Here is a 17,363-nt window from a genome sequence, read left to right on the forward strand (position 1 = left end):
TTTCTTCATTTGCTAATTGCACCCTTACAAGTTATTATGATTCTGACTGGGCCATGTATCCTCTTACATGACTATTGCCTGGCTTGGGCTATTTTTCTTGTAATGAGCTCTAAACCAATGTATTTTCTTTTCTTTATTCGCTAATTGCACCCTTACAGGTTACTATGATTCTGACTGGGCCACATATCCTCTTACATGACTGTTGTTAGGCTTGGGCTATTTTTCTTGTAATGAGCTCTAGGCCAAGGAATTTTCTTTTCTTCATTCGCTAATTGTGCCCTAGGTTACTATGATTCTGACTGGGCCACATGTCCTCTTACACGATTGCTGCCTGGCTTGGGCTATTTTTCTTATAATGAGTTGTAGGCCAAGGAATTTTCTTTTCTTCATTCGCTAATTGCATCCTTACATGTTACTATGATTCTAACTCGGCCACATATTCTCTTACATGACTGTTGCCTAGCTTGGGCTATTTTTCTAGTAATGAGCTCTAGGCCAAGGAATTTTCTTTCCTTCATTCACTAATTGCACCCTAGGTTACTATGATTCTGACTGGACCACATGTTCTCTTACACGACTGTTGCCTGGCTTGGGCTATTTTTCTTGTAATGAGCTCTAGGCCAAGGAATTTTCTTTTCTTCATTCGCTAATTGCACCCTTACAGGTTACTATGATTCTGACTAAGCCACATATCCTCTTACATGACTGTTGCCTGGCTTGGGCTATTTTTCTTGTAATGAGCTCTAGGCCAATGTATTTTCTTTTCTTCATTCACTAACTGCACCCTTACAGGTTACTATGATTCTGACTGGGCCACATATCCTCTTACACGACTGTTGTCTTGCTTGGGCTATTTTTCTTGTAATGAACTCTAGGCCAAGGAATTTTCTTTTCTTCATTCGCTAATTACACCCTTACATGTTATTCTGATTCTAACTGGGCCATACATACATATATACATATATATATACATATATATACATATATATATATACATATTTATATATACATACATATATATATATATATATATATATATATATATTATGGTTTCAAAATGTTCGCAAAAGGTTTTAATTCCCAGGATCCATGCAAATAGAGAGTGCAGCACTGCACCTTGCAGTTAAGGGAGAGGTTCTCTCTTGTTGGGCAGTGTTTGATCATTATTGGCAGAGAGGTTAAGTATAAGATCATTGAGAATTATACCTGATGGGCCAATCTTACATCTGCCCACAGTCCTTGGGCTTTCATATGATGGTTGGACCCAATGACCATTTAATGTAAATGTTGGAACCTTTAAGAGCCCATAGTGATGGACTCAAGGGTTCACTGTATTCAGCAGTGAATTCGACCATGCCTTGTAACAGATGCTAGGTTTGAATCCATGTGGCTGATGTGTAGATCAATGACAGGGTCCCACACCATACAAAGAGAGCTAAGCTAACCGGCATTAAAGAGGAAGTGAGCTTGAAAGCTTAATGGGCCTAAAAGCCCATTACAAACTATGTTGATTAGATTAATTAAATAAGGGCGAAGTAACAGGCCAGTCAGCGGTCAGCTAGAAGTTCCTGGATCGTGCTACATCAGAAGGCTAACGGAAGGGGTCTTTGTCTCACGGTCATAGTACAGGGGGTCTTTGTAATTTACCTTTTTTTTTAATTGAAACTTTTTTAGATAGATATAGATAAAAAGTGGGGGAGAGGATAAATAGGAAATAGAGATAGTTTAGGAGAGAATCTCGCTACTAAATTAGAGACAATTTAAGAGATAAATAAGAGTTAGAGATAATTTAGGAGATAAATAAGAATTAGAGAAAATGGAGGAAAGTGGTGTCACTTGGCTAAATATTATAAAAGCTTTATGGTTATTAGAAATAGTTAGGTATATGTAATTCCTTTATGGGTTTAATGGGTAATTATGTGGAATTAAAAAAAATAAAAAATTCGAAAAAACAGAAAATTAAGAAGGAGTGTTTATAGATGAAACTAGCTTCGGTCAGGGCAAATTCATAACCACACCATTCTAACAGCCTTTTCCGACCTTACATTGACATAAAATAAAATATATCAGTATGGAAATATTCTCAATGCAAGGCAGGATAGGCTGTCCTAACAGAGTTTGCCCTGACTGAAGCCGAACTCTATATAGATATATTGAATTCAATCCTTTCCGTAGATCGATTCCCAATCTCTGCTATCAATGGGTTATCTACCTGATACAATTGAACCTTTTAGAGACTTGTAAATAAATTGTTTGCACCGTTAATCGGCAGAAAAGTAGAATGCTATGTAGACGACATGGTCGTCAAAACTCAATTCTCATATGAATTAATACAAGACTTGCATTCTGTTTTTGAAATTTTGCGTAAGTTTAACATGAGATTAAATCCGAACAAGTGTGTGTTCGACGTGACCTCAGGTAAATTCTTGGGATACATCGTTAACCGGTGCGGCATTGAAGCCAACCCAGATAAGGCTAAGGCCATCTTAGACATGAGACCACCCCGTAAGTTGAAGGAGGTTAAGAGATTCAATGGCTGCATAGCCGCCCTGAGCCGCTTCATGTCCAAATCGGCGGACCGCTGTTTGCCACTCTTTAAGGCAATCAAGAGCAAAGGGTTTGAGTGGACCCGAGACTGTCAGCTCACGTTTGACGAGCTCAAGAATTACCTCTCTAGTGTGCCAATCTTAACCCGGCCCGAGGATGGCGACATTTTAGAACTGTACCTCTCGACGAGTGACAGAGTGGTCAGTTCGGTACTAATAAAGGAAGTAGATCGGGTCCAATGACCCATCTATTATGTTAGTAAAGTATTGTAGGGAGCAGAAATGAGATACCCGGAGATGGAGAAGCTAGCATATGCATTGATAATTGCAGCTCGGAAGCTCCGCCCATACTTCCAAGCTCATATTGTTATCGTCCTTACCGACAAACCTCTGAGGCAAGTCTTGCTTAAGCCCGAGGTCTTTGGTCGGTTGATGAAGTGGGCCATTGAGCTCAACGAGTACGACCTCCAGTACAAGCCGCGAATTTCCATTAAGGCCCAAGCCTTAGCAGATTTCATAGCCGAATGCGCATTCAACTCCAAAGTTCCCAGTCCGGTTGAGCACGAGGCTCCCACCTCGGGTGAGCCCGGAGCTCCCGGATCGATCGAGTCCGAACCCCGTGAAGTAGTAGCCAGTGTGGCACCTCCCCTAGCTTGGCCAACCGCGAGCTGGAATGAGGAGCCCTGGATCCTTCACGTAGATGGCTCCTCGAACCAACAGGGTAGCGGTGCCAGAATAGTTCTACACGGCCCAAGTGGCATAAAACTGGAGTACATGCTACGTTTCGAGTTCGAGGCATCCAACAATGAAGCAGAATATGAGGCGTTGATAGCTGGACTAGCTCTAGCCAGAGAAGTAAAAGCCAAGCACATCGTTATCTGTAGCGACTCCCAGCTTGTTGTCAACCAAGTCATCGGCGAGTACGAAGCTCGCGAGCCAACCATGATCGCCTACTTAGCCAAAGTCAAAGAGGTCCTGCTCAACTTCCAGTCACACTTCATCAAACAGATCCCTAAGTCGGAGAACGCTGAGGCCGATGCCCTGTCCAAGTTAGCCAGCACTAGCGACATCACCATGAGAACCATGTACATAGAGGACCTGTCTCAGCCTAGCATTCTCAAGGGGGCAGAGGAGGTCACTCCCATAGTTCAAGCAGAGTCGAGCTGGATTGACCCGCTCGTGAGCTTCTTGCTACACAGGAACCTCCCTGCAGATCGCAATGCAATCAGAAGGGTGCAGCGCCAAGCAGCCAAATATGTCATGATAAACGAGCGGCTGTACAGGAGATCCTACACGCTCCCCTATCTGCGTTGCTTGCGACCCACCAAAGCCGAGCTCGTACTCCGTGACATCCATGAGGGTTTGTGCAGCGGACACTTGGGGGGCAAGGCCCTTGCCCAGAAAGTGCTTAAGCAAGGGTATTATTGGCCAACAATGAAGGCATATGCCATTGAACTCGTCAAAAAATGTGACAAATGTCAGAGACATGCCAATATTCACCACCAACCCGCTGCTGACCTCAAGTATCTCACTTGCCCATGGCCCTTTGCACAGTGGGACATCGATCTACTCAGGCCATTCCTGCCAGCAACGGGTGGAAGAAAGTTCTTAGTAGTGGCGGTGGACTATTTTACCTAGTGGGTAGAAGTTGAGCCCCACGTGATGATCACAGCGGGAAAGGGCAAAACAAGAGAAGAGGGAAAAAGGTCACTTACCACCATATAGTGAGCAGAGGCGAACGCGAATAAATCCCTGGGCTCCATGTTTCCCCACTGAGCGATTTCATCATTGGTAACTGCTTTTCGTCTCCTTTGGCGGGCTACCAAAAAATCGTTTACCCCTTCCCAGTTTACCACTGGGAATCGGGGGTAAGGACGAGGTTGAAGGGGGTTGAAGGATACCTCCCCTGACTAGGAGAGTTCGCTCCCCCCGGGTTAGTCCCACTAGTTCCCTCAGGGGGGGCATCGGAACCTTGGGCGAAGGAGAGGGAAGGACAGACTCGGTGGACCTGAACTCAGTACTTCCCGAAGGTGGAGTTCGGTCGGGGCGCGTCCTCTTCGCTTGGCGTCTCTGGCTGCCCGAGAGAAGGCAGCGCAAATCAGCACTAGACATGATGGCTGCCACAAGACCACAAGGTAATAGTTCGATAATAAACAAAATGCATGTGTACACAAGTCGCAAGGCACTACGCGACCTAAAAGACCGACCTACCCGGGCTCAAGCCTGCCTACACGAGCTTCTCCTCGGCTAAGTAGTCTGAGCAATGGAAGCCTACTGACGCCCAAGACAGCATCATTTTCCGAGTCTTAGTGTCCAGTTCGGCCCCGGGGTCCTGGATAGCACCCCTCCAAGTAGTGGGAAAGGGCCACCCTTGGGGTTACGAACCACAAAGTAGTCCTGCTTCTAGGCGAGAATCTTATTCGGCAGCTCGTATAAGAGCTTATAGTCGCAACGGGGGGAGAGGTAATAAAAGCGCTTCTCCGGAGGAACCCTAGGAGCAACATTCTTTATACAAAGGATAGAAGCAAAAATATCAAGATCTAAAGGGAGACAGTACTCGTAACACAAAGATATAGTCCCAACCATGTTTCGAATGGCGTTGGGATGAAGTTGGTCAATGGTGATGTTAAAATGATTTAGCACCTCCACTATCAAGGGGTGCAGGGGGAGACGCAAACCAGCCTCCAACTGTTCCTAAAAGATTACTATGTCATTCAGACCATGCTCCCAAGAGAAGTTGCCACTAGGGAGGCTGTAAACCAGGTCCACAGGGAGATGAAAGTAGCAGATCAGAGACCTGAGTCTCTCCGCTGTCATTAAGGAAGGGCAAAAGGTATCAGGCTCCCTTCCCCTAGAAGTAGATGCCGCATCGCCAGAGGCTTCCCGAGCCTCCGGGATATGCTCCCAGGCTCCCCCCGAGCTCGAGGGAGCATCATCATCCTAGCTATCGCCCCTATGATAGGCATGACGTGGGTACCCAGACATGGCTGACGGCGATTGAGACTCACCAGAGTAAGACAAAATGAAGCAGACTGAGGAACTCGAGTAAGCTAGGCGAAGTATGCGACCTCAGAATCCAAAGGATGGCGTGGAGGAAGATAGGGCCTGAGGGGGGCCCCTATTTATAGCCCCCGCCCTTTCAAACTGACGGCCCGGATCAAAGCAGATTCAATGGTCCGCAGATTTCCTGACTGCACGCCTTCTGAAAACCGAAGGCGATTGGTGACATGTCTTCCACGATTGAGGTAGTCGCAGCCGCACGACGTTCAGAATTAAAGGCCACCTCAGCACGTTTTCAGAATCCAAAAAGTCAGGGAAGACAAAAGATCTCTTCATTCCCGCGAACGCATTTAATGAGGGTAGTCAATCAAGTTTGAATTTCGGTCAAATCAGCCCATCACGCTTCATAAACTCCCCGCGCTAAGGCGATACCCTTAGCCCGAGGAGTTGGGGGCAATTGATGAAGGGTGATTTGACCCGATCTATGAAACAACGACATGTGGACACTGACCCGACGTAAGCGGCAACTCAGCATTGTGGCCCGGTACGGCTAAGTAACGGGCCCCTAAAGCAGCTCGCCACGATGCAAGCTTCGGGTTCCCCGAGCTACCCCCAAAGGGATATTCCGAGGCAACTTCAGCTCGCAAGGTAAGAAAACCAGCCCGCCCGAACTCCCAAGCAGACAAGTCATCCCGAAGACTAATTCTACTAAGGGTACTCCTGAAGTATTCCTAGCTCACAACAAAGTAGCTCGCGAATGGGTCGCACGAGCATTTGGCAGGAAGCTTCTATCTGACAGGCCGTACCAATCAGACTGTGCCATATCCCCTATTGACGGCGTCGTCCCTGTCCTTTCGGCAGTCTCCACCCATGTCTCTCAGTAAGTGGAGGCGTGCCTGTCACTTTGGAGACGTGTCACTCGCCCGGGTAAGGAGTACTTCACAACGGCCACCTGCGCAGCCCAGGCAGGTAACAGCTGTAGCAGGGGGCCCAGTGGCGGTTATGTCCGACCTCCCAAGGAGCGCCCCTATAAATGCCCTCAGGGCAGAGGAGAAACTTCTTCTGGAAAAGAGGACAAAAAAATCTCTTGAGTACAAGAAAAATGCACGACCTCCACTCTTAGCCTTCGTTCTTCCTTTCACTTCCCATACACAGTACTAACTTAAGCATCAGAGTATTCCCACCGGGTAAACCCTCGGGAACCCTTCCTTTCATCTTCTCAGGTCCCGCTCGTTGCTAGCAAGGAGCCAGTCAGCGGTCAGCTAGAAGTTCCCGGATCGCGCTACATCAGAAGGCTAACGGAAGGGGTCTTTGTCTCACGGTCATAGTACAGGGGGTCTTTGTAATTTACCTTTTTTTTTAAATTGAAACTTTTTTAGATAGATATAGATAAAAAGTGGGGGAGAGGATAAATAGGAAATAGAGATAGTTTAGGAGAGAATCTCGCTACTAAATTAGAGACAATTTAAGAGATAAATAAGAGTTAGAGATAATTTAGGAGATAAATAAGAATTAGAGAAAATGGAGGAAAGTGGTGTCACTTGGCTAAATATTATAAAAGCTTTATGGTTATTAGAAATAGTTAGGTATATGTAATTCCTTTATGGGTTTAATGGGTAATTATGTGGAATTAAAAAAAATAAAAAATTCGAAAAAACAGAAAATTAAGAAGGAGTGTTTATAGATGAAACTAGCTTCGGTCAGGGCAAATTCATAACCACACCATTCTAACAGCCTTTTCCGACCTTACATTGACATAAAATAAAATATATCAGTATGGAAATATTCTCAATGCAAGGCAGGATAGGCTGTCCTAACAGAGTTTGCCCTGACTGAAGCCGAACTCTATATAGATATATTGAATTCAATCCTTTCCGTAGATCGATTCCCAATCTCTGCTATCAATGGGTTATCTACCTGATACAATTGAACCAACCGAACTGATTATATCAGTTTTGATTCCATTTACTGCCCTATTGTGTCGGTTTCGGTTTTAAAATGTTTATCCCTATTATTATCGAGTCAGGATCGGTTTTGACTGTTCTGAATCGATTAAGACCCGAACCGATCGATTAATTATATATATAACATTGAAATATAGTGGGTTTATATAATATTAGTATAGTGGTTTTATTCCCGGCTGAGACCCAGCGTATTGACAGCCCTAAATCCAACTCCCCTTCACCCTTGAGGGGCCAAGGTAGTCATAGTGATCAGTGAAGTGTCAGTCCCTTCCCTTTGAATGGAGGGTTTTTAACTGATACTAAGAGCTGCTAATGAATGGGACCGAGGAAGCTTCATTAATCTCAAATCTCAATTATGTACGTGATTTCTTTCTATTTTCTAGTGAAGTACCATGCAACACGTGATTATCTGCTCCTTTTGTTGCTCTTCCCACGTGAGAAGATTTCATGCTTATTTAATTGTTTTCTCAATTTTTTACTACGCTGGTCAACTAACCAGCTGCTATTTGAGTAGCCGCCCATACCCTTCCAATTTCCAGTCTTACCCACCGGTCAACCGACTACAACGGGAAGTAATGAATGTTGGTGTTTTCCTTGGGCTGTGTTTGTTTTAGTGTAAATTTGTCATTGATGTAAAGGTACATTAATGAAGTTAAATACAGTTGATCGAGTTTAAAATGAGTGAATTATTGGAATTTTTTTAAGTGTATTATTGATATAGTATTTATATCAATTATCAATATAAAATTCAACGGTATTTAAAATTTATATCAATTTTCGATATGAAATTTATACTAAAAACAAATATATAAATATTTATACCGAAAACAAACGCAGCCTACGTAAGATGCCACCAGCGGTAATGATAAGGTCTCCTACTGGTCTTAGCGGAGCCACAAATCAGTGGTCGATCAGCTCTATAAAAGAAATTCTCTGCGTTTGCCAAGAGGCCAATTCGATCGATCACTAAGCTTTTGAGAGAAAGAGAGAAAGAGAGAGGCGGACCCCATGGAGGAGGAGGACATGAAAGCTCAAGCCCAAGTGTGGAAACACATATACGGCTTCGTCGAGTCATTCACTCTCAAATGCGCGATCGAACTCGGGATCGCGGACATACTCTACGAACATGGTCAGCCCATGACTCTCTCCGAGTTAGCCTCCTCCATCCCTCTTCCCTCTGTCAGCCAAGACGGATTGTACAGGGTGTTGCGTTACCTCGTGCACATGAAACTCTTCGACCTGCAGGTCGATTCCGACGGGTTAAAGAAGTACCGGCTCACTCCCGCGTCCAAGCTCTTGGTCAAAAACCAGGAGAAGAACCTGGCATCCCTCGTTCTCCTGCAATTGTACGAGATAGACACTTGGAACCACCTAAGTGCCGCAGTGGAAGGTACCGTGACACCCTGGGAGAAGTGTCACGGCGGCGTGCACTACAGGGAGTACTTTAAGAAGGACTCGGTGGCGAATCAGTTGTTGAGCGACGCGATGACGAGTCACACGAGTATGGTGACGGACGCGCTGGTGAAGGGCTGCAAGAAGGCGCACATCCTTGATGGAGTAGGGTCCCTAATTGACGTGGGCGGGAGTACTGGGGTGGCTGCGCGTGCCATCGCTAAGTGGTTCCCCAATATAAAATGTGCGGTGTTTGATCTGCCCCACGTAGTAGCCAACGCGCCCGAGTGCCCCGAGGTGACTCGGATCGGAGGCGATATGTTCGTATCAATTCCGAAAACGGATGTGGTGTTCATGAAGGTGAGAGAGCGAGTAAACCTGTGATCAACGAATGAATCCCAAATCAGTATTTTATAATTTATACTTCCATCATTTTATTGATTAAGGCTCTGTTACGTTTTATTATTAATTTGTATAATGGTTGCTGGTTGATCAGTCGGTGTTACACGACTGGGGAGACGAGGACTGCGTAAAGATTCTGAAGAAATGCAAGGAGGCGATATCGGAGAAAGGAGGAAAAGTAGTGATCGTGGATATTGTAATGGATGTGGAATTATCGTCGTATGAGTTCACTGGTGCAAGGCTGGGGATGGAGATGGACATGCTGGTCACAGTGGGTGGTAAAGAGAGAAGTGAAAAAGAGTGGCATAAACTCTTCAAGGAGGCGGGTTACAGCGGGTACAAGATAACACCCATCGCTGCAATCGAATCAATTATAGAAGTGTTCCCTTGACATGATAAAGCTTAATTTTGTTTTCGTTGTGCGTGGTATTTGTAATTTAGTATATTCTCTGGACTCTGGAGCATCCTTGAGATAAAGCCTGTATTGTGTTTAAGTTTGTTTTAGACAGTAGCAAAACTAATCAAACTGTCTTTGCGCCATTCAAATCTTACTCGGTAAAATAAAAAGTTTTACTTTTAGTATTTGGACCTAATTCTTAAACTGGGTGCATTCACAATATTTCGTCAGATTTTTCCGGATTCCCTCCGTAGGTGTTTGTTGACAGAGGTGCTTACATAATGAGTTGGACACCCTTTGGAACCAAATTCTTGAACGAGATCATAGAGTGCATTGGGAGGAGGTTTGTCAGTCGGGGATGTTCCCAATATACTGTTGGGATAGGGTAAAATACAAAAAACTGCCCTCAAATTTCTGATAATCATAAAATCCTCCCCTATAGTTTCATTTTAACAAATACCTCGCATGAACTTTTGAGAAATTCAACAAAAACCTCTATTTCTGATATTGTTCCAGACGGAAAACGTTAGATTGATTCACCGTTTTTTTCCAAATATCCATCCTACCCTTTTATAAATTTTTTTACATACAAAATTACTAAAATAATCCCATTTTAACTCAACAAAAAAATATATTTCAGTAATTTTGTATGTAAAATTACTGAAATGATCGTTAAAAGAGGATTTTGTTGAGTTAAAATGGGGTTATTTCAGTAATTTTGTATGTAAAATAATTTATAAAAAGATAGAATGTGTATTTGGAAAAAATTGGTGCATCAATCTAACATTTTCCATCTGGGACAGTGACGGACGGGAAGTTTTTGTCGAGTTTTTCAAAAGTGCAAGGGAGGTATTTGATGTAGGGTGATTTGGCCCGACCTAGTAATAGAGGGACACGTGGACACGACCTAACTAGCAGGATGACAATTCAGTTCGACACACCAAGTCTGCAACGGATCGAGTTCAAATAACCGAACCACCTCGGGGCAAGTCCACCTTGGAACGAGTTCACCTCAGTGCACGATCGCATCGGGACCACCTCGGTCCCAAGGCACTTCGGCATTCGTACCAAGTCGGATCCAAAGGGCACTAGCTCGGGTAATACTAACCGACCACTGCATGGCAACCCTGAAGATCTCGCCACCAGATTCTGCGCCTCGGTCCCGAAGATCTCCCCCGTCCGATTTGGGCGGAAATGATGAATCTTATCAGTTGGCAGCGTTATCCCTAATTAACGCGTAAACGGACCTCATCGTAACGAGGATCCTGGAATCACTCCGCGAAACCCACGAAGGCTCCACTATATAAAGGCTCCACCCCCCGGGGGAGAATGGTACGCGTCATCTCTGCTCTCTAGCCCTCTAGCATTCCAAGCTATTATCAGCTTGCAACCAAGTATTAACTTAAGCATCGGAGCGACCTCGCCGGGTAAGCAACCCCAGGTTCTCTGATTCGCTTTTTGCAGATCAACCGAGTCCGTTGTCTACTGGAAGCGAGATCAGCTCCAACTGGGAGCAGCCGGATTGCGCTACATCATTTGGCACCATCTGTGGGAAACACTACAAGAAGCCTCTTTCCTCGAAAAGCATCCATGGCATCCTCTAGTAACGTCGGACAGAACGGTGAAATGAACGTCTCCGAGGGCAATCTCAGGTCCTATCCGTGTGCATCGGTCAGTTCACTATGCCTCTCTCTACAGATGGGATTCCAACATTGAACATACCTTGAGTCATAGCACCAATGAATGCCCCACTCCCTCCTACGGTGGGTGCAACCTTTACTGAACCCTCTATGATTTCCTGTGTAGTCGGGCAGAGTCAGCTTGATGACCTAGTACACTGCGTGCGGACTATTCAGGTCCAAATGCAACAGGTCCAACAATTCCAGCATTACCCGCAACAGGTCCTACACCACTTTTACTAGCAAAAATATTAGCAATAATTCTCTCCACTACCGCAAAATCAACAGTCGGTTCCATCTCGGAATCCGACCCCACAGTAAAGCAGATGTCGTCATTAGAACACTCGCCCTCCTCAGTGAGGACAGACTTCCCAGGTTCCACATCCCCTTGGGAGCCAAGTCTCATCTCGCGGCAGGAGGGACAAATAGATTACTCCTCCTGCTTCAGAGAACATCAACAGATCGACAAGGGGAGCAAAGGAGAGATGCTCCTGAGTCCAGCAGTAGACAGAGCAAGCAGCCCCAGAGACAGTTGCTCGAAGAGAGACCGATCTGCAGGTAATCCATATGATTACTGGCTGGTCCATTGTCGTGGGTTGCACCTCGACAGCAGGGAAGACCTCGGTTCGTGAACTAGAACGAGAAGAACAGAATTCTCCAAAGCAACCAAGGCTCGAAGACCCCATATTCTTTACAGAAGACGACACGCATGGGATTCAATACCCCCATGATGACGCACTAGTCATAAAGATGAGGATTAACGATTTTGAAGTTAAGCGTGTCCTAGTGGATTCAGGAGCTCGACTGACATCTTATTCAAGGACGCCTTCGACAAGCTCTAGCTCCAAGAAAGCGACATCAAACATTGTAGGTCGATACATGGCCTAATATCGCGAGTACTCCTTTGGTAGGCTTCAGCGGAGAAGAAGTCAGACCCCTAGGGAAAATTTTAGTACCTGTGGAGGTCGATACATGGCCTAATATCGCGAGATTCGAGCACACTTTCCTAGTGGTCGCGACTCCCTCCCCGTACAATGCCATTGTAGGTCGGCCCATCACCCACGCACTTCGCGCAGTGGTATCCAACTACTATTTGGCTATGAAGTTCCCCACGGGCTTCGGAGCAGGGGTAGCGCGAGGCGACCAGCTCGAGTCTCGCAAATGCTATGTCGCCGCCCTCAAAGGGAAAGCCAAGTTAGCGGATGACCTCGAGCTGGAGCAACCTACGGAGTACACCGAGCGAGCTACACCAATAGAAGAAATAATCCATGCCCCTATTTCAATAGAAGATCCAGCTAGAACTCTCCAGATCAATGCATCGGTCGAGGAACCTCTCCGTTCTCAGCTGGTAAGTTTTTTTTTATTAAAAATTTAGATATATTCGCATGGTCTACGGCAGAGATTCCCGGTATAGATGCAATGATAATAACTCATAAGTTAAATATTGATCCTATAGTCAGGCTTGTTAGACAAAAGAAACGCAACCTCACCCCGGAGTGCTGGAGGATAGTCGACGAGGAGGTCGGGAAGCTCCTCACAGTCGATTTCATCAGGGAGGTCCATTACCTGAGTTGGGTAGCTAACCCCATTCTGGTAAAAAAGGCCAACGATAAATGGCGCATGTGCATCGATTATACCGACCTAAATCGGGCTTGCCCAAAGGATTGTTTCCCACTCCCTAAGATCGACCGTCTAGTGGACGCGACCTTAGGGCACGAGTTGCTGAGTTTCCTAGATGCGTACTCAGGATATAACTAGATCAAGATGGACCCTGCCAATAAGGAAAAAATGGTATTCATAACCGAACTAGGATTGTACTTTTACAAGGTCATGCCCTTTGAACTAAAAAATGCAGGGGCGACCTTCCAAAGACTTGTAAATAGAATCTTTGAGCCGTTGATCAGCAACAAGGTTGAGTGCTATGTAGACGACGTGGTCGTCATAACCCAATTTTCAAATTGTTTAATAAATGATTTACAATGAGTCTTTGAAATTTTTTGCAAGTATAATATGAAGTTAAACCCTAAAAAATGTGTCTTCGGTGTCACCTCGGGTAAATTCCTGGGTTACATAGTTAACCGATGTGGCATCGAAGCCAACCCTGAAAAAATAAAGGCCATCCTAGATATGAGGCCACCTCGTAAATTGAAGGAGGTTAAGAGGCTAAACAGTTGTATAGCCGCTTTGAGTCGCTTCATATCCAAGTCGGCAAATCGCTGCCTGCCTTTTTCCGAGGCAATTAGAAAAAGTAAGGACTTTGAGTGGACTGAAGAGTGTTAGCTCGCCTTTGATGAGCTCAAAAAATACCTAGCTAGCATCCTGGTTTTGACCCAACCCGAGGAGGGAGATGTTTTAAAGTTGTACCTCTCCGCAAGCGATGATGTAGTCAGTTTGGTACTAATAAAAGAAGTAAATCGGGTCCAACGACCTATCTATTATGTCAACAAAGTTTTGTAGGACACTGAAGTAGGGTACCCAGAGATCGAGAAACTGGTGTACGCGTTGGTAATAGCAACTCGGAAGCTTCATCCATATTTCCAAGCCCACACCATCATCGTTCTCACCAACAAAACTCTGAGGCAAATCTTACTCAAGCCCGAGGTATCTGTCAGACTGATGAAGTGGGCCATGGAACTCAGCAAGTACGACATCCGGTATGAGCCTCATACAGTGATTAAGGCTCAAGTCTTGGCCAACTTTGTTGTAGAATGCACGTTCAGCACCGCAGTCCCCAAATTGATTGAGCTCGAGCACAGAGAGGAAGCTTCAACCAGTGCGACACCTGTCCCGGTTAGAGCAAGACCGACCTGGGATGAGGTACCCTAGATCCTCCACGTAGATGGCTCATCTAATCAACAAGGAAGCAGAGCTGACATTATTTTGTACGGGCCAAGCGGGGTGAAGCTGGAGTACGCTCTTCGGTTCGAGTTCGTAGCATCTAATAACGAAGCGGAGTACAAATCACTGATAGCCGGGCTCACTCTAGCGAATGAAGTACAAGCTAAACATGTTGTCATCTGTAGTGGTTCCCAACTCATGTTCAACCTGGTCATCGGCGATTATGAAGCTCGTGACCCTTGCATGGCTGCTTATCTAGCCAAGGTCAGGGAAGTTCTATGCAGCTTCCAATCATACTTCATCAAGCAAATTCCAAGGTCCGAGAACACTAAGGCCGATGCCTTGTCCTGGTTAGCCAACATGAGCAGCAACACCATGAGGACCGTGTATATAGAGAACCTAACTCGGGCCAACATTCTCGGTGGGCAGAATAGGTCGCTCCTGTTGCATAAGCAGAACTGAGCTGAATTGACCCACTCGCGAGCTATCTACTTCACGAGACCCTACCTATAGATCGCAATGCGGCCAGAAGGGTAGAGCGACAAGCAGCCAAATATGTCATAATAGACGGATGGCTGTACCGGAGATCCTACACACTCCCCTACTTGCGCTGCTTGCAACCCACAGAGGTCGAGCTCGTTCTCCGTGACATTCATGAAGGCCTGTGTGGCGGACACTTGGGGGGTAGGGCTCTCGCCCAGAAAGCGTTGTGACAAGGGTACTACTGGCCCACGATGAAGGCAGACACACTCGAGCTTGTTAAGAAGTGCGATAAATGCCAAAGGCACGCCAACATCAACCACTGATCTGCTGCCGACCTGAACTACCTCACCAGCCCATGGCCCTTCGCATAGTGGGGAATCAACATTCTTGGACCATTCCTGCCAGGGACAGGACAAAGGAGATTCTTGGTGGTAGCAGTGAATTACTTCACGAAGTGGGTGGAGGCGGAACCCTTAGCAACAATCACAGTTCGAAGCGTACAAAACTTCTTTTGGAGGAATATAGTATGCCGCTTTGGGCTACATCGGGTGCTTATCTCTAACAACGGTAAGTAGTTCGAAGATATCAAGTTTCAGAACTGGTGTGCCAAGATGGGGATACAACATAATTTTACTTCGGTGAAACACCCTCAAGCAAACGGGTAGGCGGAAGTCACGAACAGAGCTATACTCCGTGGACTAAAAGCCCGCTTAGCCCAAGTTAAGGGACTTTGGGTAGACGAGCTGCCCAGTGTGTTATGGACCTACCGAACTACCGTGAAGACTGCCACGGGCGAAACCCCCTTCAACCTCATCTATGGCACGGAAGCAGTGATCCCAACTGAGATAGAGGTACCTACACTACGTCTAGAAACTTACGACGAAGAAACCAACGATGACGAGCTTCTAACCAACTTCGACCTAGTGGAAGAAGTATGGGACCTCGCATATATTTAGACCGCAGCCTACCAATAAAGAGTGGCTCGGTACTATAATGCCCGGGTCAAGAAGCGGCACTTCCATGTCAGAGACCTAGTCCTTCGAAAAGTTATGGTGCCTGAGCCCGGTGTCGGTAAGCTCGGACCGAACTGGGAAGGTCCTTATCGAGTAAAGCGGGTGCTCAGGGAAGGTACGTACGAGCTCAAAACCTTAGAAGGAAAACAGGTACCTCGAGCGTGGAACATCAGCAATTTAAGGTGATACTACTTGTGATCGTCGAACTAGAGAGCGGACTGCAAGTCACTCCCAGAAGTCCAAGGACTAAAAGTGTCAAGCTGATGAAAGACCTCTACATCATATAAGTCCTAGTCGCCTCTTCGGCTGGGGTGAACTAGTCCTAGTTGCCTCTTCTGCATGGGCAATCAAGTCCTAGTTGCCTCCTCGGCATGGGCATATAAGTCCTAGTTGCCTCTTCGACATAGGCAAAGTACCTCTAATGCCTAAGGCGTAGAAGCTCGGGTGTGAGCTCTACGATGTCTAGCCCACTTCGGCATATATCAACAGGTTGGGCCCATTAGGGACAACCGACATTTAAATGAGTAGCCCGTGCGCGGACAGGTCGGGTATATACCCTGCAATGTCACTCACCCCGGCGTACATTACGTAAAGTTGCCCCTACTAGTAGTCCAAGTAGACAGTTCAAGGTAACAAACACTTAGATAAATTTTTACTTTGGTTATCCTTACTTGTTGTCCAGCTCGGTAGCTCAACAATTCGGGTAACCTATACACTTGTTGCCCAGATCGGGAGTCATTTACTTTGGTTATATTTTTGCACAAGGATTACTTAGAAAAGTTCGTATTTCATTTATGAAAAGAGTGTAAGTACAAAGATTTCATTGTAACCCGAGCTCGGTGGCCTCGGTGTGTACATCCAAAACACAAAAAGAAGAAAAAGACAGAAACATGCATGAGGACTGCCAGACGGGTCGGTCTCCATGTGCTCTCCCATGTCCTCTTGACCCGAGGGGCCTGCCTCTTCGACATTGTCGTCGCTTTTCTCATCTGATGAGCCAGGCTCTTTGTTTGCCGCCTCTGCCACCTTGGGGGTAAGGCCCGATATAGAGACGACTCCGAGATCAAGATCGGGGAACTTCTGCCGCATCAAGTACTTACACAGCTTGTAACCGGAATGATAGAAGCTCGGTCCATATTCGACCTGGAGATCAAGGAACTCCGAGGATCCCGTGAAGCGTTCGATAGCGTGCCTTCTTTCTTCAGCTCGCGCCTCTTGGATGGCGGTCTCGAAGATCTTAGCCTGCTCCTGGATCGTCGCTTCAAGAATCTTGATCTCTCGTTGAAGCCTCGCCTTCTCCTCGATCATCGTTGAGATTAGCTCCTATTGTTTCATCTTCTCCTCGGTCAATGCGGAGATTAGTTCCTGTTGTTTTGCATTCTCCTTGGTCATGACCAAGATCAGCCCCTGCTGGCTTCGAGCTCCATTCTTGGCCCGAAGTATCTCGCCCTGAGCTATGTCCAATTCGCGATGAAGCTATCATGCCTTTTCCTTGGCATCCCGAGCCTGCTTCAGGCGGATCTCGAACTGGCACATTATCGAATGAATGGCGGAGTTCACCTAGTAAATAAAACCAAGGTAAGTACATTTGAAAATTTGACAAGGAAATAAAATGTAAAGTAAGATACTTACCACCATGCAATAACTGG

The 17,363-nt window shown here is 45.9% G+C and overlaps 1 protein-coding gene across 1 annotated transcript; it reads left to right on the forward strand.

Annotated features, from left to right (window-relative positions):
• Positions 1-8,462: 8,462 nt before the first annotated feature.
• Positions 8,463-9,886, forward strand: LOC148878221 ((RS)-norcoclaurine 6-O-methyltransferase-like). The gene is made up of 2 exons (XM_088951270.1): positions 8,463-9,262; positions 9,399-9,886. Exons 1-2 carry the CDS (start codon positions 8,519-8,521, stop codon positions 9,693-9,695), a joined length of 1,041 nt encoding a protein of 346 aa, XP_088807396.1. The 5' UTR covers positions 8,463-8,518; the 3' UTR covers positions 9,696-9,886.
• Positions 9,887-17,363: the final 7,477 nt, after the last annotated feature.

Source organism: Nelumbo lutea, chromosome 1 (assembly GCF_056320005.1).
Source record: "Nelumbo lutea isolate HS-2025 chromosome 1, American lotus-T2T, whole genome shotgun sequence".
Taxonomy (NCBI): Eukaryota; Viridiplantae; Streptophyta; class Magnoliopsida; order Proteales; family Nelumbonaceae; genus Nelumbo; species Nelumbo lutea.